Source organism: Phoca vitulina, unplaced genomic scaffold, assembly GCF_004348235.1.
Source record: "Phoca vitulina isolate PV1807 unplaced genomic scaffold, GSC_HSeal_1.0 scaffold40, whole genome shotgun sequence".
Lineage (NCBI taxonomy): Eukaryota > Metazoa > Chordata > Mammalia > Carnivora > Phocidae > Phoca > Phoca vitulina.
Genome location: NW_022589743.1, coordinates 4,789,590 through 4,816,148, shown reverse-complemented (window position 1 = coordinate 4,816,148; position 26,559 = coordinate 4,789,590). Strand labels below are relative to the sequence as shown.

At 38.2% G+C, this 26,559-nt stretch overlaps 1 protein-coding gene across 9 annotated transcripts; it reads right to left on the bottom strand.

The window, feature by feature from the left end:
• Positions 1-26,559, bottom strand: LUC7L3 (LUC7 like 3 pre-mRNA splicing factor). Of its 9 annotated transcripts, none has more exons than XR_004302330.1 (12): positions 26,283-26,558; positions 14,336-14,402; positions 11,265-11,304; positions 10,554-10,698; positions 10,110-10,184; positions 9,025-9,129; positions 7,482-7,643; positions 6,815-7,098; positions 5,632-5,792; positions 3,420-3,545; positions 1,884-1,989; positions 68-534 (listed from the first exon to the last, which is right to left on the bottom strand). XR_004302330.1 is itself a non-coding variant. In XM_032428634.1 (12 exons), the coding sequence occupies exons 1-12, from the start codon at positions 26,379-26,381 to the stop codon at positions 501-503; spliced, it is 1,419 nt and encodes a 472-aa protein (XP_032284525.1). In that variant the 5' UTR covers positions 26,382-26,559; the 3' UTR covers positions 68-500. The 9 variants fall into 9 exon arrangements, 7 of the variants coding, with proteins under 7 accessions (XP_032284528.1, XP_032284525.1, XP_032284524.1 ...); XM_032428634.1 differs by lacking the exon at positions 3,420-3,545 and adding an exon at positions 2,095-2,235 and having other exon boundaries at positions 26,283-26,559; XM_032428637.1 differs by lacking the exons at positions 1,884-1,989; positions 3,420-3,545 and adding an exon at positions 2,042-2,235 and having other exon boundaries at positions 1-534; positions 26,283-26,557.

Genomic DNA, 26,559 nt, shown 5'->3' with positions numbered 1-26,559 from the left:
TTCAGAGTCAATAACTTTATTAGAAAAAGATTAATACTAAAACTTTTCAATGACAGAGACAATCAAATTTGTAACAGAAAGTCAGAGATACTTTATTTTCACTTCTAAATCCAAAGGCTAGGTATAGCAGAGTTGTAAAAATGGAATCCCACTTAGTCTGATTCACACAAATACTAACGTTTAATCCTGTTTTCAAAGTCCAAGAATGAAAACTTGCAATTAAACACTGAGCAAGCCACATGTTTAGGTAATATTTCTTAAAAAGTCTTAAAAGAAAAAAAATATGATACAGGACCTAAGTTTTCAGTGGCATATATATATACTATCAACACATGTTCTGAAATCTGGTATGGTCACATCAGTCCTGAATTAATTTTTAATAAAAAAAAAACAAAAAAAACAAAAAACAAAAAACAACTAACTGAGCTTTATACTTTTTCTATGCCACTATAGTTTTCTTTCACCTCATTTTAATGTCGATCTTCACTTTATGCCGTTTTTCAGTTTTCTTCCAAAAATCTTCGAACAGTAGTCCTACAATGCAAAATTTGGGGAAAAATGATAATTAGACAACATGTAAAAGGCAAATTTTTATGACTAAGTGTTGGCCCAGTCACTAACTACTAATTAATATATGTATATGGAATGTTTGTATTCTTTTTAATTCTCAAGGCATCAGTGTGGACTTAAAGCCTTGTGCCTGTGTATGCTTGTCTATGTGTGAATGGCTCACACACGGAACACTATATTGCTGTCCTAGAAGAAGAAAGACATTGACAAACCAACTAATTGGTAGTCCCTTTCATTTATTTATTTAATCCCAAGCCACTAGCCCAAAGAATGAATAGTTTATAGGTTTTAAGAACTCTTATAAAACCTAACTTTTAATAGTTCTTTAAAAACCCAAATTCATTCTATCCGATTCATCAGTTCTTTGTGTTTCAGAGACTGAAGGTGTCTGTCCTTGCTACTCACTGCTGCTTTAAACATTATCAGCCAGGGACTACGCCTACGCACCTATGGCTGACTGCAAATGCTCCTACACCGTAGGAAATATTAAACACATACCTCTTAAAGACTTGAGAATTGCATTGAATGTAACAAGGCGAATAATATGAAGTGTTTATTGTATTTAAAATTCTTTAAAGATATCTAATTCTGGGCACCACTGCATCCCTACATACAGTTGAAAAAAAATTCCATTCTGTTAACATTTGATTTATAAGTTTTCACGCAATACACAAAAAACCCCTCTGTGCTTCTTGTAAAGAACAAAAAAGATACACAACAGTTAAGCGTAAAGATCACAGGCAATAGCATTCAAACATGGATGTGGGTAGAGAAAGGAGTACCTGGCATGAGTACCTGCTTAGTTTGACTGAATCCTTGATTTTTAATTTGGCTTTTCATGGGCCGCTCACAACACCAACGCTGTGTGAGGTATGGTAGTCAGCTGCAATAATTCATAAACCCTACACTTCCATCAATCCAATGCTACTGGCTCTCGAGTTACAGAACAAACTGCATTAGAATGCAAGGCAATAAAGCAAAAAACTAGAAACATCCTTGACAAATAAATACTAGCAGTTTAATTAAAACAAAGTAGTCCAACATGTGCCTCAGAAATATTTAAGTTTTTAAAGCATATGTCTCTGCCAATGTACCAACACAAGATGGACTTAATACCAAAAAGAAAAAAAAAAAAACAGTTCAACCTTTTTATTAAAAAAAAGAAAAAAAAAGAAATGACAGCAAAATCCCTAAAAAAAAGGATAATTAATTTTCAATGGCGACTATATTACAAACGTGGGCAATAATTTCCAAAGAGGCACACTAATGGGGGCACGAGTCTGCTACAAAATAGCTGAGACAAAACAATGTACCTCAAAATGTTTTGCAGGACTACACTGTCTTTTCCTTCAGAAGATGCTTTTGTATGTCTTCTTACTCGGCTTAGCTCCATCTTCATCTGTGCATACTTACGCTGCACTGTCAAACAGTAACAAAAAGCCCTAATCAAAGTGAGAAACAATACACTTACCTCTGTCTGATCTGAGGTCTTATCAGATCAGTTTTAATTGGACTGAGTGTCACCTTCAGATTTAATGTCTTCACTGGTCCCATTGACCTCATTCTTAGTATCACTTTCCTTTGATTCAGTGTTTGTGTCTTCACTCTGTTTTTCTCGACTACTGGACTTCACACTACTTTTTTTATCATCAGATCCCCTCTTTTCTGCCATAAAAGAAGACATTGATCGTGGATTTTAAAGTAAAATACAATACATACATGACATTTTGAAAAGTGAAACAATTGAGAGATGAAAAGACAATTATTTCCCACAGACTGCAAGTAACACAGTTTGATGAATCTATTAGAGGGATAAAATTTATAATTTATGAAGGAGGGAGAGGACCGTACAAGGAATTACGAGAAAGCAAAAGGTGAAAACAGTAGGCATATTCTCTCCGATTGGTGAGAAGCTACTAAGTACGGGCCACTCCAAATCACCGCAGGATCTAAGACTTAAGTAAGTTTCATTTGGGGTAAGGAACATCAAAAAGCAATGGGAAAGCTACGAAGATAGTACACAAAAACTGCGTTCACGTGAAGTAAATTATGAAGGTAAAAAGTAAAAACAGTAACTGCAAAGGGTGAAAAAAGCTGAACACTTAATAGGCAGGTTTCTCCAACTACAGATTTTTTTTAATGCAAAAGATTACTTACATATGTACATATTTGAATACCTAAGAGGAACAAGCCCAATGAAAGAAAGCAGATCTCAGATCTCAATCCAAGTACTGAACTTTGGTGCTTTGCTAAGAAAAGTAATATATATGCCATCTCAGAGTTGTTTTTCCAAAACGAGAAAATTAAAATTCAACTCAACTGCGAATTAAGAATGGAAAAAGTAAATCTCAACTTTTTCTCCTACTGTTTTCCTTGGAATGGTAAACCTCAGACTAGGGGCAGAAAGTGGTACATGGGTCAAGTATATTCCAGCTTTTTTAATTCCAAGTATTGCCTAACAAAAGATTTCTACAGAAAATGTTAATGCAAACTACAAGCTTTGTGGAAGAATTATTTTTCCCCGTAAAACTATGTTAAGAATAGCTGGTCTAGCAGAGTAGTTCATAAGACAGACGTTTTAAGAGAAGCACAACCCTCTACAGATTCTGGACAAAGTTGTTAAGACACAACAGCAAGTGGGAGAGGGATGGTAATGAAAACAAAATATGGCCGTGGCAGGGGCACTCAAAGAATGGAACAACTGCAGATCGATCGTACGTGAGCATATTCAGTCCGTAAGACTTGCAAAATGCACACGAAGCAACGTCCGAGTAGCTGACTGCAGGACTTGCTCCATGTCTGTCTGTCGACTTATGAGAACTGTGCCAGTACAGTGTGCTCTAACTGACCTTGTGGGAAAGTCCTCCCTTTGTGCCTTATGGGCTTCTCCGGTGCACAGGTAGCTTCAATGAAGAAGAGTCGTCTTGTTGCCCCGTAGAGGACTAGTAGTCAGTCCAATAATCTTATCTTCTGCCCTATGTAGATATGGTAGATCTTAATAGTCCTAAGGACATCCACAAAATGTGGTGGATTTCAGGGCTACGGATTAAAAAAGGAAACTCTCTTGACAAAGAGAGAACCCTAAATCGGTTGGTGTTAAGAACTATAGGTCTGTGGAAGAAACCAGTTTCCATTGTGGAACTGAAGTGTTTCCACTGCAGCACGTGGAGTAGTAAACTCCACTTAACTCGTGCCATTAAATGCTATTCCTGCTCAGAGTTCAGGCCTTCTTCAGTCATCTATTACCTAGGAGTGCCTGAATGGCTACATGGCATTTTCAAAAGCCAATAAATCGTATCACTTCTAGAAGAGATCCCCAAGTTTAAAACAAATCTGTAATGCATTCCCAATCTTTCAAGGTGGACCTGATGCAGAGCTTTCTCCGAATTCTCTCCTTCCTCCATCCCTCACCAGGAAAATCCTGTTTGTCCATATCCAAACACAATGCAGCTTATTTACTTAAGCAAAAGTTTTATTAAATTCTATGATGTCATTATCACAATTAGGATTTTTTATAGCTAAGCAATTCAGGACATCTTTTTGCTCTCCCCAGAAATTACACAAACATGTCCTGTTTTTAGTCAGGCCATTGCTCATTGTTGATCCCAGACAGTTATGAAGGCTAGCTAGCTTTTGTCCCAAGAACCAATCCAACTATTTTAAGTGACACGAAGTATGATACAGCAAAGAGCTTTAATTCTCAAAGAGAAGTGACTAATTTGATCTCTGACATCCATTAGCTGGCTCTTGAGATTGGACTTGTCCCCCGAAAGAGACACTACACAAAGTCTTGCAAAAAAGGTTGGGTGAAAGTTTAAAACTAATGTAAAATCAGGCAACAATCCTTTGTAAAAACTGCCGGTTGAATCACAGAAGTAATTTCTGAACTTAAAGCTCGTGACAGTAAATTTAAAAAATTGTCCTTGTTTCCTACTTTTTAACATTTGCTCCATGTTGTAAGAAAAAACCCAATATATGTAAATATTTTTTTAAAAGACAAGGTACACCTATTTGAGGAAAAATGAAAGCCTAAGACCAGAAAGTTATGTCCATTGTTTGCGGTGCTAGTTCTCTAAATCAGTCTAACAAAACCCGAGTCTGGCCCCCAAAAAACCCACAAAAAACAACCACCACAAAATAGTTCCAAAAGAGAAAATAAGAAGTGAGTGTCATATAAAAGTCCAGTTTAATAAACTCAAACACAGCAGCACATATGTTGGGTAATCAAACATGGACACAGACAGGCAGAACAGGATGTAACAAGCAGAGCCAAGAAAATTAGAAATTGGCCCTTGCTCTCATTCCTAAAAACCATGCAAAGCAGAATGGCCCAGTCAATACAAAATGAAAGATGCTTGAAGAAGCTAAAGAAAATACAGAAAGGAGACCCTGATGATTTAAAAGAATTATCTTTCAGTAAAGACTAAGCTAAAAGATGAGAACATCCAGGTGAAAACATGCCAAAGACAAAATGAAAAGTCCATTAACAGTGCAGTGAATAGTGCATTCCAGCCACTGGAATGCCACCAAAAACCAACGGGAAAAGTACAAAGGAAAGAGCATGTTGTTTCAATAGAAAACATGGTTAAGACATAGGTAAGGTATTCAACTTCCACAAACTTGGAAGTTAATTACACAGGTAAATGAAGGCTACACATGAGGACCAATGCAACACAGCACACTTACTCTGCAAGACATACTATGGTACACGCAGCAGATAAAAAAAAGTATTGCCAATAAACAAGCTAATAAATTCTACTAATTCTAATAACCCTGAAAGGTAATGCAGTACTTGGAAAAATCGAGACGACAAACCTTTAGGTGAATAACTGAAGGATGTGGTTTTAACATGTTCTAAGAAAACACCAGGTCAACTGTCATTCTCACAAATCAGAGGAAGAAAGGGGAAAATACTGCTGGTCTCCTACTGAATGGTATTCGCAGTAAGTAAAAAAAAGAGATTGAAATGGGACTCTGCCTATGTCCAAAGAAATGTGAGTGGGGAGAAAAAAGTGTGAAAATAGTCTCCTATTAATGAATTAAATTCTCACATAAACTAACCTTTCTCCTTGGATTTTCTATCTTGTTCTCTGTCCCGACTTTTGCTCCTGTGCTTATAGGACTTTCGATCCCGGCTTTTTGATCTTCTTCGATCCCGACTACGAGATCTATGCTTTCTTTCTGATCTATCATGGCTTCTGCTTCTTCGTCGATCTCTACTTCTTCACAATTGAAAACAAAAGGAATGCAACTTCAGCTGACATTACAATGAGAAAAAAACTTGCAAGAATTATACACTGTTCAACAATTAACAAAATACAAAAGGCAAATGAGTAGAATCCACTAATACATATCTACAGTAGAAATCTTAAGAACTGGAAATTATTGAAAATCTAACTTCAGTTTTTCAAATAGTGCTAAGATAGTCATCAACATGACTTTTTTTTGAGAGAGAGAGAAAGGATGAGCGAGCACACATGGGATGGGGGGTGGGGGTGGGGGTTTAAGCAGGCTCCATGCCCAGCAAAGAACCAAATACGGGGTTCGATCTCATGACCCTGAGATCATGACCTGAGCTGAAATCAAGATTTGGACACTTAATGGACTGAGCCAACCAGGTGCCCCTATCATCATGCTCTTTAAGACTCCTCTTCAGGGCACCTGGGTGGCTCAGTCGTTAGGCGTCTGCCTTCAGCTCAGGTCCTGATCCCAGGGTTCTGGGATCGAGCCCCGCATTGGGCTCCCTGCTCAGCAGGAAGCCTGCTTCTCTCTCTCCCACTCCCCCTGCTTGTGTTCCCTCTCACACTGTGTCTCTATCAAAATAAAAAAATATTAAAAAAAAGACTCCTCTTCAATCCAAACTCTAAAACAGAAAACTGTTATCATTTTTTTGTATTTTTAAAGAATTAGTTATGAAACACATTCTTATGTTCCGCGTGATGTCATCCAAAGCAAAAGTAGGTAATTTTACCAAAATAACTTATAATTTAAATGTCTTCTTAGAATCAATAAGAGATGCACTTAAAGAAACCATTTGGTAACATGGACTTCCTAGAAAGAGTGCCTCAAACCTCCTCAGACTGGTGGGAAATAGCAAAGAAGTTGCCTTTAAGATGGACTGGCTCACTGATTCCACTCTCATAATCCATCCTAGTGCTTGATGATACTTAAGAGCTTCCCAAGGACCAAAGAAATAACACTAGCAATTGCTACTGCATACTGCACGCTCTCTCATGCTATATACCTGCTTCGCCTCCTTTCTCTACTTCGTGATCTTTTGTGGTCCCGAGACCTGCTGCATCTTCGGTCTGAGGTTCGGCTTGAATGCCGACTTCGTGAACGACTTCTCTTTCTTCTTTCTCTGTCTCTAGCCCTTTCTTTCTCTCTTTCTTCCTCTTCTCTCCGTCTTTTCCTTTCTCTTTCTTCTCTTTCTCTCTCCCGTTCTTTTTCTCTTTCTTCCCGTTCTTGCTTCTCTTTTTTTAAACGCTCATCACGATCAGGTTCTTCGGTTCTTTTTCTTAACTTTTCCTAAAAGAAATCAAGTTTGATTTTTATAGAACTGTACCCTTAAAGACATTATCAAACAAACCTAATATAAAGCATGTATAGATCAACATATGGAATTTGATGCCCTAAAAGAAAAATGTAGAAATTCCAACACCATGTCTGCATGCAAGGTACTGTTTCTTGACTAAGTCCTCAGGGATACTCTTTCTCCCAAATTCCTGGCACAGAAGAGCGAAGAAAATAAAGCCCTTTGATAATTGATGAATAGAAAAATTTTATAGGGATTATTACAGTTTCAAATAACACACACAAACTATCAACAAGAAGCTAAATGTGATCAATTTTTAGCCATACTAAAATAGAGTATTAGCTGTGGCTAAAGTACATGCTTGAAAGAAGCTTACTTTTAACTCTTCTACAGTAGCTTTAATTTTGGCATAGCCCATGTGCTGCTTTCCCATCAAATGGTCATCTACCCGGGACTGGGCATCTCCTACTATCAAAAAGGCTCCACACACTTCACAAACTTCCATTTGTTTTTCTTGGGCAGCAAAACTTTCAATTGTCTGAAATGATAAATCAGTTATTATAAGAATATTTGAGGAAGAGAGAAGAAACAAAATCCAAAAAAAGTACTTACAATCTAGAATAGTTTTCGAATTTTGTAAATTTCTCCAAAGCCCTAATACTGAACAGCAACTGGTCAACTTTTAAAGTAGGGAAGCAAGGCAACAGCAACCAACTTCCCGTATCACAAGGAAGTGATGAGACCCCATCACTCAACTATAACCAATGAATTGTCCACATTACCTTGAAAAATGTTAACTACCTTCAGAAAGCTACATATTCTAGTCTGAATTCATTTCTTAGTTTCAACAGGCTAAAGGTGGGGCCTCCATATTAAAAGTATTTTTCAAGAGGTGCCTGGCTAGCAAAGTCAGTAGAGCATGTGACTCTTGATCTCGGGTTGTGAGTTCAAGCCTACAATGGGCATAGAGCATACTTAAAAAAAAATTTTTTTAACCCTAAAATGCTTAGGGAACTACCTTACTGAGCATAATCTGTACATATCTTATTCAGTATTTGGGAACCAATGGCCAATTATATTCTACCATCAATATCCAAAACATGTATATCACATTCTCCAATTAATACAAAAAAGTAAAGAGTATACCAATTTTGAGCTAAGGTAAGTATATATGGGGTACTTTATCATAACAAGAAAGTTAAGGGGTGCCTGGGTGGCTCAGTCATGTCCAACTTTTGATTTAGATGATCTCAGGGTCATAAGATTAAGCCCTACATCGGGCTACCCACTCACTGGGGAGTCTGCTTCTCTCCCTCTTTCCCCACTTGCATGCATGTTCTCTCTCTAAAAATAAATAAATCTATGGGCACCTGGGTGGCTCAGTTAAGCGTCTGCCTTCAGCTCAGGTCATGATCCCAGGGTCCTGGAATTGAGTCCCACATTGAGCTCCCTGCTCAACAGGAGTCTGCTTCTCCCTCTCCCTCTGCTCCCTCCCCGTCTCAAATAAATAAATAAAATTAAAAAAAAAAAAATAGTAAGTAAATCTTTAAAAAAAAAAAAAAAAAAAAAAGGTAAGTAAAACCCAGGCCCCAAGGAATAGTCATGATCTAAGGCATGGGCTGACATGCAGCAGCCAGAAGCTTGTTTTTTATAAATAAAGTTTTATTGGAACACAGCCACATCCATTTGTTTATGCATTATCCAAAGCTGCTTTCATAATATAAAGACAGAGCTTGGTAGCTGCCTGGGACCTTGTGGCCTGCAAACCTTAAGTATTTACTGTGTACCCTTTAAGATACAGTTTGCAGACTCTTGATTTAGGACATTAGGAAACTGTTTATTAAGATTCTCAAATAGGAATAGGTCCTAGTAATTCACAGTGAACAGCCTGGATAAGTCAAAATGAGGTTGCTACTCACCGAGGTTGTGGACCTAAGCAATTCTCTCTCTTCTTTTAACTGTTCAACTAATTTCATCATCCCCTGGGCTTCTTCTACTTTTCCTTCAGATCCTAATTCTTCAATCTAAGGGGGATTTTAAAAAAAAAACAAAAAAACAGCAAAGCAGTCAAGACTCCTTTCTAACCAAACTATCCAAGTATTCTTCTGTTCTTCCCTAAGCTTCATTATCATTTCATGGTTGTTTTGGGTCTTTTGTTTGGTTTCATTTATTGAAGCCTCTTTGGGTTAAATTTACCCTTTTGATTTTTTTACAGCATTAATAAAGTATATTTCATTGCATATTTTTAAGGTGCACAATCTGAAAGTTTTGACAACCATGAAACTAACACCTTCACCTAGATAACGAACACATCCATCACCCCAAACTTCCTTTGTAGTACCTCCTCCCTGAACAACCACTGATCTGCTGTCACTATAGATCAGTTTACATTTTCTAGAATTGTATATTAATGGACTTATGTACTTATTTATTTTTTTAATCTGGCTTCTTTCACTCAGCCTAATTATCTTAAGATTCACCCACAGTGTTAAATGCAGCTGATTTGTTTTATTACTAAGCAGTACTCTACTGCATGGATACATCACAGCATTTATCCGTTCACCTACTGAGAGACATCTGAGCTAGTTCCAGTTTAGGGATTTTTGCCAATTACGCACAAAGCTGCTATGAATATTGGTAATACAACTCTGTAAACATACGCTTTTGTTTCTCTTGGATCAATATCTAGAACTGGAATGACTCACGGTGGATCTTTAACTTTTTAAGAAACCTACGATTTTCCGAAGTGGTTATAATTTTACATCCCACCAGCAGTGTAGGATAGTTCCAGTTTTCCCACATCTTCATTAATACTTGGTATGGTCTTTTTAATTGTAGCCATTCTGACAGATGTACAATAAATACCTCATTGTGGTTTTAATTTGTATTTCCCTAATGATTAATGACTTTGAGCACCTTTACATATATGTATTTGCCACCCTTTTATCTTCTTTGGTTAAGTGTCTATTCCAAATATTTCGTTATTAATGTACACAATTCTTACCTGCTGTAGGAGTACATCAATTTTATCTGTTAGAACCTGAATTTTTTCTTCATTTTTGCCTGTTGGGCCAGCTGCCTATTGAAGAGATAATAAAATATGTTATCAATCAGTAAGTAAAAAACAAATATTCAAGCACTCACATATCATACATATTTGTATTTAATAGTTAAAATGTTGAGTTAGAAGGATAGTAACTCAATTACCTTCAATTCTTGCTACCTAATTACATATTTTGTCAGTTACTGATAACTAGGAAAAAAATCTTAATGAGTACCAAAATGAGTATTACTAATGAAGACTGAAAAAAATGAATGCCTTTTAAGTTTATGTCATTCTAAAAGAACACAATGAACTTGACCACAAATTTCAATACTAGGGAGGTCTCTGGGTCTCCAGAGAACAAGGACACACTTTACAAAGACTACAAATTAATTTCATACTCACCCCAGAGGACTGCTGGTTTTGAGATAATGCCAAACGAGCATGGCCTCGTCTAATTCTACGTTCTACTTCTGCAAGTAAGCTCTGTAGGTATCGCAGAAAATCTCTCTCATAGCCAACCTTCATAAAACGAGAACTCTTTTCATACCTGGTTAAGAATAAAAATTAATAAGCATTACTTTCCAAATCTTTATCCATTACAACTCACATAGTCTATCTTAACTAATCTTATAGATTGTTGCATTTACTCTGAAGAGTAAACTGGGTATGTAAGAAGTCAATTTCTAGTCTCCCATCCTGGTAAAGGGAAGACAAGTACTTAACATTATGTTTGGTTAAGAGAGTCACCCAGGCGCCCAAGAGCATGGACTTTACAATAGGGCAAAGCTAGGTGCTTTAACACCAGCTCTATCACAATACTGGATCTGTGATCCTCGCCCCAGGACAAGTCTCATTTATAAAATCAGGACTGTTAAAAAACAGATGATATAGGAAAAAAGCTTAGGATTCAATAGTATTTACGCATATAATACACACTCATATAGTGGCTGATCGTATCATTTTTGAAGCTATAACTTTCTACCATCCCACCTAATGAATAGAACCCCAACAAGACATTCATTTTATACTCATTCTAATTACTTCTTCAATCTTTGTCCCCTTTAAACCAAAGAATGACCGAGCAGGAGGAAATGACTGATAAAGGTAACTTACTGTTTTCGAAGGTTTTCATCATGAATTTTTTCACATGGACCTGAAAAAAAAAAGATGAGAAATATGAATGTATAAATTATTAATGACGTTAACCACCTTTTCTCTCGCCAAAACTAAAAGTAGTTTAAAAAAAAAAAAAGGAAAACAAAACCCATTTTATCACAGAATAGTCTGTACACACCAAAATTGAGCCTAATGAATTACAAAGTAATGTGCCCAAGTAAACACATGAAAATTGTTCTCCTTAATCTTCAAGATCAGTATAATGGAGAGCAACTATATGGTAAGAAAAGAGAAGAAAAAAGAAGAGGGAGTTGGAAGAAAACAGAAATTGTACCCAGTGCCACCCAAGAAAACCGTGATGAAGGTGAACCACTGGTCTACCACTCATCTTTTACTAATTTGGGGGATCTGCAAATGAAGCCAAATAGTGTAAGAATGCTCAAGTCCTACTCCTTCCTACCTCCAGAAGGCAACCGATTTCAACCATGTCACCTATGCCTTCTGGAATTTATTTCCATATTTCTAAGCTATTTTGCTTTTTCTTAGTTATCTTAGACATCAAAATTTTAGATCAAAAGAATTTTAAGTTAAATAAACACTTTATATTTTGACTATGCAAGTACTGTTACCTGCTGAGCCAAACAAAAGGGGTATTATGACGACTTAGGATATACTTCACATTTCTGTTGGAATTCATTTGTTTAGATTTCTGTATTTCTGAACTCTTCTCAAACACTTTAAGTCAGCTACAGAAATTCTCTCAAGATTCCAAATCTATCAGATAATCAGCTTCAGTTTTGCCCCTGAGCCTTCTGTTCTGCTTCAATCTGGGCTGCTTATTTTCTAAGCTCACTATTAAGAGTGGTCATCCTGAAAGGTTCCTTTTCTGGTCTGGACTGGATGCAGTTTACTGGATCTCTTGTTTTTCTCCTTGGTTTTATACCCATGTGTTGGAGTTTCCAGAGAAAAGAATCGTGGAGATAAATTTGTTGAGATCTTGCATGTCTGAAAATGTCTTTTTTCACTCTCATACTTTGAAGTTTGGCTATATAGCTAACCTAGGAAAAATATTTTTTCACTCAGAATCCTGAGGGTGTTTCTCCAAAGTCTTCAAGCTTCTGGTGTTGTTACTGACAAATCTGAGGCCATTCTGATTCATAATCCTGTGTGCCCCTGCCCCACTCCCACCATTCTGAAATTTCAGTGGTGTGCCTTTGAATGGATCTTTTCTCATCCAGTGTGCTGAGCATTTGAAGGACGCACTCAAATCTATAGACTACCGCCCTTCAGTACTGCAAAATCTTTAATTTCCTCCCTTCTGCTTTCTCTAGAATATCATTTTTTCAAATTTTATTAATCTTTTCTGTCCGATCACCCAACATTCCAGCAAATTTCCTTGATTTTATTCTCAAACCTTAACAGTGATTTTATTTCAGATTTTTTCAGTCCTAATTTCCAAGAGCTCTTTTTTGGTTTTTCAAAAGTTCCCTTTTTATATAGTATCCTATTCCTGATATCCTCTCTTATTTCTCTGAGGATACTAAATTTAGTTAAGACTTTTAGTATTTTAGGGCACCTGGATGATTCAGTCGACAGAACATGCAACTCCTGATCTCAGGGTTGTGAGTTCCCCCACTGGGTATAGAGCTTACTACTTAAAACAACAACAACAAAATATCTCTTCTTCTGCTTTCACCATTATCTCTAATTCCACTAAACTCCCCCCCGCACCCCGCCCGTTTTGGTTAATCTAGCATGTTGAAGGTTTTCTTCACGCGTCTAACTGGTATTCCTTGGCTGGCAAAACACTTCCAAAATCTAACTGGAAGTTGGTATGCACAGGCAGGGTTTGTCAACGAATGGGCTTTACCACAGGAAAATCAGGCAGCAAAATTCTTTTAGGAGATTCCCCAAGGGTCAGTACCTGTAGATCACTTCTCTGGAACTGTTCACTTTCTCTAAAGAATCCTCTTCTCTTCTGCCTGGGGAAAAACATCTGGCTGTATCCTTCTAGGAACAGGGCAGAGGAAGGGAATGGGAAAACCCCACTATTAAGAATATAGACTTAACTCTCTTAATAAGTCTCATTTTTACTCATTACTGCCCTATGCTGTGTCTAGAATCCCAGTATCTAGATTCGTCCAGCCCTAATGTGCTTCTAAGGCTCTAGGGCAAGCATCGTGCTTAAATAATTAACTTCTCTTTTATGTTTCTAGAATGATACTAATTATGTACCATCCTTGGGAGAAGAAAAGTCACTCGATTTTTTTTTGCATTCTGTGGTTCAGATGGAACTACAGTCTCGTAGGTCCAATTTCTCCAGAAAAGAACCCCCTACTGTCTCCTGGGATGCAGGGGTGGGAGACGGAGAATCACCAGATGCACAGGTTTTAAGAGTCCCTCCAGGGACATGTGGCAATGCCTTTTTAGTTGGAGACGTTTCTGGTTGTCACAGTTGAGGGGTGCTACTGGCATCCAGTGGGTAGAGGCCAGGAATGCTACTAAACATCCTACAATGCACAGGACAGCCCCCCTAAAACAAAATTATCCAGCTCAAAATATCAAATGTCACGGTTGAGAGACCCTTAACTAATCTTTCACTTTCAGCCCCATGACTCAACTCTGCCTTCTATGGTACCTGACGCCTCCAAATGCTGAGCCTGTCCAGGGTTCTGCTGATCAAAACTTCTTTTTAGTATCCCCTTCTGCAGGCTTTTAGGGTACAGGTTTCTCTGCTCTGTTGAGTTTGCTGCTACTCTTCCATCCACTTGTCATCTTCCAAAAATTTGTTGGTATCTAGAATTGTTATCGCCTCTTCTGTTTACACTTTTTGTTTTTAAATTTTCATTTTAGTGGAGGGTTTTGGGAGGGAGTGGAAATAGACATGTATGTTCACTTAAGCCACCATGTTTAACTAGACTGGCATTTATTAATATGTTCAAAAATCTAAGCCAAGAAAGAAATTATCTTATCAACAAACTTTAAGAGAAAACTTTTTGGAATTTATAAAGTACCAGTTTTTATTTTAAATCATAATTTGATAAAAGCTACACAGAAAATTCACTTACCAAGATCAGAACGAGTGTTTGTGAACAATTCCGCAGGACAAAAACCACAGAGATAATATTTACAAACCTAGTGAAGAAAAACAAAGGTACTTTTAAAAATTGTTCAGCTTTAAAACTATACTGGAAAAGAGTGCCAAATTACTATCTTCTCATTTCTTAACCTTCATCTTTCAACCAAATGAGAACAATTTTATTTGTTAAACCCACATTAATTACAGTAGTGACTTTCCAACTCCCAGATTTCAGTAAAAAATGTGCAGGAGAGAATTACCAGTACTTCCTACTACCTACTTTTAATCACCGCTCTCCCCACATAGCAACAATATGGGAAAGATTTCTAGAAGAACAAATTTTAATTTTATTAAAATAAAAACAAAAAACTTAAAACTGTTATTATCATTCTAACTTTGTTAAAAAGACCAGAACCAATTTACAGATTAGGATTTGGGAATCACTGTCTAAATTACAAATAACATTCATTTAAAGCAATCTGGATTGGTAGCTTCCCTTAAGAAATCCTTTAACTCTAAATGTACTGGATATTTTCACATACACCAGCACTTTACTGAGCAACTGCTGATGGGCTCCTATGGTATGAACAAAGACTATTAATACGAAACAAACTTTTAATTCTCTCCATCAGTACTTCTGTAACTCCTTCAGATATATTTCAAGACTGCTCTAGCTGATACACTGCAAACCAAAACCTGTTAAGCAATATTCCAAAGCGTCTTTCTTACTTCATTGTTATTGTATAATCAATGTAAAACTAAGACATATGAGAAGAAAACATGTTAAATTTAAGATTGAACTCTCATACTCAGGACTGGATGTTAAATCTGCAATCAGTTATTTTCTTCCTTAAAAGTCTTTTTTTCTTTTCTTTTAAGATTTTATTTGTCAGAGAGAGTGAGAGAGAGCACAAGTAGGGGAATCAGTGAGAGAGAGCACAAGTAGGCAGAGCAGGCAGAGGGAGAAGCAGGCTCCCCGCTGAGCAAGGGCTGGCGGGACTCTCGGGTTGATCCCAGGACCCTGGGATCATGACCTGAGCCGAAAGCAGGCACTTAACCGACTAAGCCACCCAGGCATCCCTCAACTTTTAAAAAGCAGTACCTACGGGGCACCTGGATGGCTTGGTAGAGCATGCAACCCTTAATCTTGAGGCTGTGAATCTGAGCCCCACATTGGGAGTAAAGATTACAAATAATCTCTACACCCACTGTGGAGCTCAAACTCACAACCCTTAGATCAAGAGTCACATGCTCTTACCGACTGAGCCAGCCAGGTACCCCAAAGATCAACTGTTTCACACTTGAAGTAATATAGTTTCATAAACATTGTCCAGAAGAATTAAGGTCATAAAGAACAATTAAGATTCAAAAATTATATTTAAAGATTTAGTTTTATATCAATATTAACCTGTTATACATAGAGTATCTTTGTATCATTTTCTTTAGAAGTACTTCTAAATACTGGATTTTTAAAATTATTCTTTGCAATTTAAACATTCTTCTTACAAATAAATTATTAAGAAAACTCCTATATGCTCACAGTTAGTGTTTTTTCAAATTATTTCCAAATTTTCAGTGCTCATGTGATATTTTAAAATGCTATATACTTTTCTAATTATCAAAAAGTCTGATTTGTTACACTTGGCATCCACAGTAAGTGTATCACAATAAAATACCAATGCCAACACTCAATCTTAAAAATAATTAGGAATCTTTTATTTGAGGGAAGGAGGAGAGAGACAAAGAGTATGCCATTTATCTTTCAGACCATTAACCCTGGTTCCCAGGGCTCAAAATTTATTTAACAAATTTCCAATAACTGTAATAATTACATATAATAGCTTAGTAATAGTTATTGGCAGCGTTTACATCTAAAAATTGTACAGTTATATAATTTAAAACTAAATTTAGTACGTAGCGCTCATAGTATGAAACTTTACTATTGTGCATCTTTGATTTTATCCTTTTTAATACAAGTTCTATTTATCATCTTAACTAATAAAACATAAGACTGGGGTGCCTGGGTGGCTCAGTCGTTAAGCGTCTGCCTACAGCTCAGGTCATGATCCCAGAGTCCTGGGATGGAGCGATGGAGCCCCGCATCAGGCTCCCTGCTTGGCAGGGAGCCTGCTTCTCCCTCTCCCACTCCCCCTGCTTGTGTTCCCTCTCTTGCTGTGTCTCTCTCTGTCAAATAAATAAATAAAACCTTAAAAAAATAAAACAAAAAATACCCCATAAGACTACTGTTCCTTTGTTTATACTGAGTCAATCTCTATGATCCTCAAAAAAGGCTCATCATTAAAACAAAATAGGGGCACCTGGCTGGCTCTGTCAGTAGAACATGTGACTCCTGATCTCGGTTGTGAGTTTGAGTCCCACATTGGCTGTAGAGGTTACTTAAAAAAAAAAAAAAATTTAAAAGAACAAAAGGAATAAACATCTCCATGGTCCCTCTCCTGACTCTAAAACATAAGCCAATACAAACTTTCTCTAGGAAGGAAATCATATAATTCTTTTTGGTAATGAAATATCAATATAGTACTTACTGAATCTTAGTTTTAATAATATTTTTCACTGAAATCAAACTGACCCAAATCTGAGTTTGGGCTTTACCATATATCATGTGGCTTTCTGTAAAACTGGTGATTACTACTAGCTTCAAGGTTTGTCATAAACTGTCTGATATTTGTTGTTTTTTAAAACTAAAATACTTGTGATTTTCCACAGCTGTGTAGTTTTACTCTAAAACCTCACCCTTATTCATATAAATTAGACTTTCTAAAAAACAGCAGGTTCTTGGGGCACCTGGCTGACTCAGTTGGTGGAGCATGGGACTCCATATCTCAGGACCATGAGTTCAAGTCCCACGTTAAAAAAAATAAATAGACAAACATAGATTCTAAGTGGTCAAAACTTTAAATGTACTGTCAGTTTTTAAATAAAATACAATTTCAAAACAGTATTTTCAATTAAAAATAAAATGAACACACTCTCAAATCTAGTATGTACTGCATAGGATTTTAATATAAAGTGGCACTTAGGGGGTGCCGGGGTGGCTCACTCGGTTAAGCATCTGCCTTAGGCTCAGCTCATGATCTCAGGGTCCTGGGATGGAGCCCCGCGTCAGGCCCCCTACTCAGCAGGGAGCCTGCCTCTTCCTCTCCCCGCCCCCCTGCCCGTTCTGTCTCTCAAATAAAAAATATTTTAAATAAATAAATCAATAAATAAAAATAGAGTGGCACTTAGGGGCACCTGACTGGCTCAGTCAGTGGAGTCTGCAACTCTTTCTTGACCTTGGGGTGGTGAATTTGAGCCCCACACTGGGTGTAGATTACTTGAGTTTTTAAAAGAACCTTAAAAAATAGGGCGCCTGGGTGGCTCAGTTGATTAAGCGACTGCCTTCGGCTCAGGTCATGATCCTGGAGTCCTGGGATCGAGTCCCACATCGGGCTCCCTGCTCAGCAGGGGGTCTGCTTCTCCCTCTGACCCTCCCCCCTCTCATGTGCTTTCTCTCTCATTCTCTCTCTGTCAAATAAATAAATAAAATCTTAAAAAAAAAAAAGAACCTTAAAAAATAAAGTGGCATTTAATTTTTTTTTTTTTTTTTAAAGATTTTATTTATTTATTTGACACAGAGAGAGAGAGAGGAATCACAAGCAGGCAGAGTGGCAGGGAGTGGCAGAGGGAGAAGCAAGCTTCCCGCGGAGCAGGGAGCCCGATGTGGGACTCGATCCCAGGACTCTGGGATCGTGACCTGAGCCGAAGGCAGACGCTTAACGACTGAGCCACCCAGGCGCCCCAAAGTGGCATTTAATTTTAAGTGACATTTTAATTTTAAAAGGTAGAAAATGGCACTTCAACAATCACTTAACACTGTGCTAAAACAGTGCAGGAAATCCAAGAATGAGTAAGACCCACTCCTCAAGAAGATCACAGTCTAACAGAAGACAGTCAAAAAATAGAGTGTACTAGAATATACATGCAACACTAGATACAGAAGTGATTTTAGTCAGCAATGTCAGGTCATCACAGGTGATGAAGCTTGAACTGGTTCTTAAATTCAGAAGTAGAAAACCTGCAACACATTCTAGGCATAAGGAAAACATGTGAAAAAGACCTAACAGTATGAAATGGGCTAGTGTAAACAGGTATGCTTGGAGAGACAACACAGTACAGAATTTGAATCTTGGATGACACCCACTGTGAACTACAGACTTTAACTCTGCCTTGGTTTCCGCATATAAAAAAAGCAGACAATATTTCACAGTGAGATTTTATTTATTTTATTTTTTTAAGATTTTATTTCTTTATTTGACAGAGACACAGCGAGAGAGGGAACACAAGCAGGGGGAGTTGGAGGGGGAGAAGCAGGCTTCCCGCCAAGCAGGGAGCCGGATATGGGGCTCAATCCCAGGACCCTGGGAGCATGACCTGAGCTGAAGGTAGAAGGCAGACGCTTAATGACTGAGCCACCCAGGCGCCCCCACAGTGAGATTTTAACACTTAAATTATATGTTTGTTCCATTGGGAGAGAGGGGCAAATTTGTCTGATTTTTACAATACTACTCAAGTTATTTTTTTTAAATGGTTTTAGGCACTATGTATACCAAGTAAGACATGCCTGCCAGTGGGCTAACCAGGTGCTTCTTACAATTCAGTCCAATCATCCCATGTGAGACAAGGGAGAGCAACCACATGACCTGCCCTAAAGGTATCTATTTATTTACAGAATCCAGATTAGAACCCCCTTTCTTAATCTGGTTCTGTATGTTTTCACTCTTCAACTCTCCTTAAGATACACTGTAACACAATGGCATATCAAAATGTTACTCTACCCATTAAACTCAAGCTACTTAGACTGCTTCTTTAACCCTCCCCAGGGACTAAGGATCTTTAAAAATACTAACAGTCTGACAACCAAAGGTGGGAGGGGTAGGTACCAAGACAGTAGGGTGGCCAGAATTGTGATTTATCCTCTTGATAAAACTAAGGCAACACTACTGACCAGAAGAGTTCAATCTCAATAGCATCCTTTATTGAAGTCACCACCAGTGAAGAGAAAGCAGAAATACAATCAATCTTGGAAATCTGACTCAAAAATTTTAATTGCAAATTTCTATCATATTAAACAAAGTCAAATTGTCAAAAATTAAAACAATTATCTGACCTGTGATATAGTGCTGGGAAAATGACACTCCAAACAATACTAGAGGGCTGTGAGACAATTTGGCAGCATCGTCAAAATGTAAAACGTGCATTCACCTTAGCCATTATCCTTCTAGGAACCCATCCTACAAGTGACCCAGCTTTGTGTACTAGAATGTTCGCTGCAGCTTGGCTGGTAATGGGGAAAAAATTAGATATAATCTATATACTCACTATGGAACAAAAAGTTAAAAAATTAAGATAGATTATCTTTTATTTTTTTTAAGATTTTATTTATTTATTTGACAGACAGAGACAGAGAACACAAGCAGGGGGAGTGGGAGAGGGAGAAGCAGGCTTCCCGCAGAGCAGGGAGCCCGATGCGGAGCTCGATCCCCGGACCCTGGGATCATGACCTGAGCCGAAGGTAGACGCTTAACGACTGAGCCACCCAGGCGCCCCAATTATCTTTTATTTTTTAAAAGATTTATTTGAGACAGTGTGAGGGCACAAGTGGGGGGGAGGGGCAAAGGAGAGAGAAGCAGGCTCCCTGCTGAGCAGGGAGCTCGACATGGAGCAGGACCCTGGGATCATGACCCACAAAGAAGGCAGATGCTTAACTGTCTGAGCCACCCAGACGCCCCTTTATTTTTTTAAAGATTTTTTATTTAAAAAAAATTTTTAAGATTTTATTTATTTGAGAGAGCCAGCAAGCGAGAGAGCACAAGCAGGGACAGGGGCAGAGGGAGAAGCAGACTCCCCACTGAGCAGGGAGCCTGATGTGGGGCTTGATTCCAGGACCCTGGAATCATGACCTGAGTTGAAGGCAGATGCTTAACTGACTGAGCCACCCAGGCACCCCTATATTTTTTTTTATTTTAAAGTAATCTCTACACCCAACGTGGGGCTCGAACTCACAACCCAAGATCAAGAGTCACATGCTCTACCAACTGAGCCAGCCAGGCACCCCAACTAAGGTAGATTTACATGCACCCAAGGAAGGATGCCACAACAGAAATGAAAAGTTGTTAAATATATATTTACATATTATGTAATATTACATTAAGCTATCTATAACTTCTACTTATATATATGTCTGTAAGATATTAGGAAAAAGGCTCAGAAACATACCAATTTTTAAGTTTTCTAGAGGGATTTGGCAATGGGGAGGGGAGGCAAGGACAGACTTTCATTGTTTATTTCTAAGTTAAATTTTAATTTTTTACAGCAAGCATGTCTCCTTTGGTAAAAAAAAAAATAATTTCAATGGTGCTAAACTCAGAGGGAAATAAAAAATAGTAAAATCAATTCCCAATATATTAATGGAATCAATCTTTAAAGGAAAGAACATATTTAATGCAAAGACAACACACACGCTGGGAGACTTAAGCAAGTATCTAACTCAAAATATGCTTAGACTTCCACCTTAACAAAAACAGTCCTATTTTTTTTTAACATTCACTATTCACTCCTTCAAGGCACAATCAATTCTGGTCATCGATTTAGACCACTTCTGATCACAAAAGTACATTAAGAATACCTTACTGATTTTTGTCTTTCTACACCCACTTGAATCAAACAGTTAAGAGAATTCTCCCTTGAGCTAATCAAATATTTTCAAAGCCGTCTGCATTATTTTTGTTAAACTGCTTTTCCTAAGTCAGTTGAATTCCTAGTTGTTTCTCACCCCAACAGTCAGGCCAGCTAGTTATTATTTACAGATAGTAAAGCCTTCAAATCATTAATGGACATACGTCTTTACAGACAACTATGATTTTCTTTGGTATTCTAAGTTACTAACAACCTTGGATACATTTTTGGTTCCACGAGATAACATGTTCCGTTTTATAAATAAATCATAAAAAGAATGTATTTATTCAATTTCTAGTCATCTAAATACTGGCATTTAAAATTCATCATGTTGGCAACAATCTGCTATTCGATCTGCTTAGAAGCCTTCAATTGTTTCCCAATGTAATTTTAGTCCCAACTTTTTTTTTTTTTTAAGATTTTATTTGTCAGAGCGAGAGAGTGAGAGAGCACAAGCAGGGGGAGTGGCAGGCAGAGGGAGAAGCAGGCCTCCCGCTGAGCAAGGAGCCCGACCTGGGACTTGATCCCAGGACTCTGGGATCTTGACCTGAGCCAAAGGCAGGTGCTTAATGGACTGAGCCACCCAGGTGTCCCTAGTCCCAACTTTTAACAAGGCTTATAAAAACCATTCAAAACCAGATTCCTGCCCACCTATCCACATGTCCCCTTCCCCAACAAAAACCAACAAGGGCTCCAGCTGTAACACTGTTCACAATTTTTCAGGCCTAAGATTTTCTCCAGCCCCTAGTAACATGTCTTCTCTCCCATTCCCTCAGGCCAATTCCTACTAATCCTTCAGGTCCCAGTACTTAAGGGCCACTTTAAGAGGCCTTTCCCAAGTACCCCAGTCTAGGTTATTAGATGCCCCTCTCATGTGTGCTTTTCTAGACCCTATACATGTCCTACTGTGGCACGTACCAAATTGTGTTACAAAAGCACGTTTACTCCTTTACATCTGCCACCAGACTGATGGTTCTCTCAGGCCAAGTGCCATATCCACACTATTACAGTGCTACATTTTTGTTGAATAAACGAATACAGGAAATTTCCCCAAGTTACAACTAAGAAATGATGAGAAAATTGGGGCACCTGGATGGTGTAGTCCGTTAAGCAGCCGACTCTTGGCTCCCACTCAGGTGGTGATCTCAGGGTCGTGAGATGGAGCCCCGCGACAGGCTCAGCACGGAGTCTGATTAAGACTCTCTCTCCCTCCCCCCAAAATAAATAAATAAATCTTAAAAAAAGAGAGAATGATGAGAAAATTAAGCATATTTCATAAAACAATGAAGCACTATTACTAAAACTTTCTCCCTTTGTGAAATCAACTCTAATGATACACATTTTTCCTAAAGCAATCAAACAAATACTAAAGAAATACCTTAGTATTTTCAATGTGATGGTAATATTGTGGTTATGCCTTCTTGAAGTTCTTATATTTTAAAGATATATAATGATGTCTTTAAATCTTAAATGATAGAATTGCTTCAAAATAAAGGAAAGGACAGGGAACATAGAAACAATAATACTGGCAATGTGTTGGTAATGTTGCATTACCTCTTATGTAGAGAATTCACTCTACTTCTGTATGTTTTGGGAAGAAGCAAACAGCAGTTATGTGCACATACAACACATAGACTGCTGCCAATTTGAAGAAGCCCAACATTTAGCACATACTATAGAGGAGGACCGGAAACGCCTACATTTCTGACAGAAAGAACATTTTGGTGACGCTGAACTAAAACTATCCAGAAAAATACTTCGATATCATGCACTATAAGTACTAATTTTTGTTTCCAAAGTTCACAAGTAAAAATGTGGACAGAGTTTTAACTTTTCTTTTCCAAACAGCTTTCAGTGTCAATGAAAATATCTGTTAACATTCCGAAGATTTTAGAAAAGAACATTTAGTTCAATTCCCTTCATAAATTATTAAACCTTCACTGAACAGGGGGTACACCTGAACTTGATAAATGATCAAAGAAATCCCATTTTGGATATTATTAGAATCAGAGTTAGGCCAACAGTTAAATAATTTCACTTCTGGGTTGAGATCTACAATGTAAAAACCTCAATTTGAACTATAAAGTTCCTGTTATAGTATACAAAAAATAATGAAAACTCTAGACCAAAGCTTAAAATCCCCTACAAAAAAATTTAAAAATAGGGGCGGCTGGGTGGCTCAGTCGGTTAAGTATCCAACTCTTGATTTTAGCTCAGGCCATGATCTTAGGGTTCTGAGATGGAGCTCTGTGCTGTGCTCCATGCTGGAAGTTCTGGAACCTGCTTAAGATTTTCTCTTTCCCCCTCTGCCCCTCCCCCTTCTCTTAAATAATTAATCAATGGGGAGGGGAGATCCCCTACAATCTTTTCAGATAATTAGAAAGCTATTCATGCCGTCTCTAGCAAAGACTGAAATCTCCCCATGTGCACACTAACTGAAAGGTGCTCATGCTAGGCTGCTGCAAATCATATACTTTTCTCGTTACTGGTAGTTGTTTAGAATTAACAGAGCAAACAAACTGCTTAATGCAAAAATACTAACCTCAAGGAAATGTAAAATATTAATAAGCGAGGAGGTAGGATATATGAATGAATGCTTGGAATGGTATTAAAACTAATTTGACTTTAGCTGAAAACTACTTTCTCTCAGATTGAGATAGCAATCTACAAATAAGTTGGAAATGCTGTAAAACCTCAGTAAAGCACTTTCCAAGATTCCACGGGGATAGTGGTTACACATACACCATTACAAACAAAGGAAAGGTCGATAATTTACATCTCCTTCACTTAAAAAGGAGCTTCAAGTGCTACTAGTTCACAATTAAAAACCCAAGACTAATCAGGTGGGTCAGGAAGCTATAGTTCACAAGCTTTACAATTTGTATGAGGCCATTTAAAGAAAACCCAGATTTCCGGGGCTTTGCCTCAGACCTACAGATCAGAATTTCTTCAGGGGAAGTACAGAAATCTGCATTTAAAACAAATTCCATAAATAAAATCTTTAAAAAAAAAAAAAAAAGGACCCCACCCAGCTGAAATAGCTTTTCCCATCTAGTGCAAAGGTAGCAAAGAAAATTTTCCAGATAGAATAGGAATGTAAAAATATTTTGAAATATCAGGTTGCAGTGATCCTGACACCCTAAGAGTACATGCCGGGGCTGTCCATTTTTTCCAGGATTTTACCACTAACAACCAACAGCATAAGAATATGCAAAGAACCCGGAAGTGATGCCGTGAGCTTCCACAGCTTTATTTTACCCCAGAGTAATTCAGTCTTATTTAGAAGAGGCCATGTGCTTTGTTCCAGGTCAACACGAACCTCCCCCCCCCCCCAAATGAATCTGAAATACCAGTAATTGACTTTTTCAAATCCCTGGATTGAGAATGAAGGGCAATCTGTCATTAAAGGCATAAAGAATCCCGGTGACAAGCACCGAGAGTTTAAATCAATGAGAAACACTGTAAGTGAAAGATTATAGCTGAGATGACATAAAACCTAAGTTGCAATTCCCAGAGCCCACTGCTAACTATAAACCCATGGTATAAAAAGCAATGTGGCAATATACTACCACCAGGAAAACAAAGTTTCTTCACAACACGTGTTCAAAAACAAGGAGGCATAGACTTTAGACTGCTTCAGTTGATAAGCAGGCAATCAAAAGCAATTTTCTCTTTAACCCAAAATACATTATGTCCAAAATGTCCTATTTGCACATCAACTAAATCACAATGTTTTTTGTTTTTTGTGTTTTTTTGCAAGGCAAGATGGAAAGATTCTTAATAAAAGAAAAACTGACTTCACTAGGACAAATGCCTAGAAAGAAAGAGGGTCAAAACAAGCAACAAAGCTACTCAGCTTCCTATTTAACAAGCAGGGAAAAAACCCCAATGTCTATCTAGAAGAGAAGAGAAGGGAGAGAGAGACAAGGCTTTCAAAAAGCTTCCCCTCTCTTGAGGTCAATGACAAACATGTGAATTTGACCCCACACAATAAATTCTACCATAACCCTTCATACTACTTTGGAATCAAGCAACACCACAATACAGCTTTCCACTTACTTGTTAAGATACAGAAAGGACTCATCTAGCACCTGCTTATTTTCCTGCATTGCAAAAGAGAAATTTTACTCTGACCAAAGCCTACATTAAAAAAAAAAAAAGCACAACTTTTTTAGAAAGCGCATTTGTTCAACTATACCTATTTTGATTAGTAACTGCCTTTAAATTATCATGTTGTTTGGTTATAACTGCAAGCTAAGTAAAATTAAAATCTACATCTGTTCTTCAGGTTAAGACCTAACACAACGCTGCATGTTCAAAACACTTGAAATACATTAGTATCTGCAGAGTCAGTTTGATAGGATTGTGGAAAGTGAACAAGACTACGAAGATTAGGTTTAGTTTTGCCACTTAACTTGCCAAGAGACCTTGGGTAGCCTCTCAAGTCTCATCTGTGAAACTGGGGTTGTATTTACCCTTACTCATAAGATAAAAAGAACCAAATGAGTTTTGTTTTATTCAAGTATAATCAACAGTGTTTTATTAGTTTCAGGTGTACAATGATTCAACAATTCTACACGTTTCTCAGTGCTCATCAAGATACCTGTACTCTTATCAAATAAGTCTTTTGTGAAAGAAAAAAACCCTGACAACCATCTACATGAAAGGCTTACTAAAACGTACTGCTATCAAACAGTATCTGTAAATCATCACGGGAAATCCTACCAAGTTATGACCTCTTAAAATTTTATTTCCTCATATAAGCGTCGAAACTGAACCATTCTTGAAGTAATACAGTGCCACAATTTTTACCACTAACCCTGGCCAGATATTTCAGTCTAAATACGACGCTCAACCCAAATAACGGAAGAATTTGCCTTTTTCCCTATCTCATAATGAGGTGAAAACTCCAAAGCCTCTAGATGTAATAAAATCCTTTCCCGCGTTTCCCTGCCTTACTAAGGTGCTTTTCAATTCGGCCAAAGGCCCTCTCAGACTTACTCGATACTAAAACAACAACAAAAACAAATCATCCCTCATCCCCGGACCCGGGCGGGCTCCTCCCTCCCGCCACAGAACCAGACACTCGACCCGGGCGCGGTCCGCGCCCCAAATCGCGGCGCGGGCCGGACGGGCCCCAGCCCGCGCCGCTCCCCTCCCCCACGGCACCCGGGCACAGACCCAAGGCCCGCGGGACTTACGCTCTCGTGGTCCCACCGCACGTTGCTGCGCTTCTCGTCCGGGGCGAGGTTTCGGTCCCGGCCCATTAACTCATCCAACAATTGCGCGGCCGAAATCATGGTGCTTTTCTCGGGCGGCTGCTCCCACCAGCCCTGGCACCCGCCAAAGAAAACGCCGGCGACACAGTCGCCAACCCCTTCGGCCCACTAGCAGGCCGAAAAGCCTCCTCTAAAGGAGCCGACAAGACAAAATGGCCGCCGCGCGGGCGCCTTCCCATCATGCCGTGCGCGCGCGTGC

Coding starts and splice junctions, on each gene's coding strand:
- LUC7L3 (XM_032428633.1), bottom strand. CDS start 26,381: ATGATTTCGGCCGCGCAATTGTTGGATGAGTTAATGGGCCGGGACCGA. Junction 11,305..14,335: donor AAACACTCGTTCTGATCTTG/GTAAGTGAATTT, acceptor TTTTTTTTTCAG/GTCCATGTGAAAAAATTCAT. Junction 7,644..9,024: donor TGCTTAGGTCCACAACCTCG/GTGAGTAGCAAC, acceptor TTATCATTTCAG/ACAATTGAAAGTTTTGCTGC.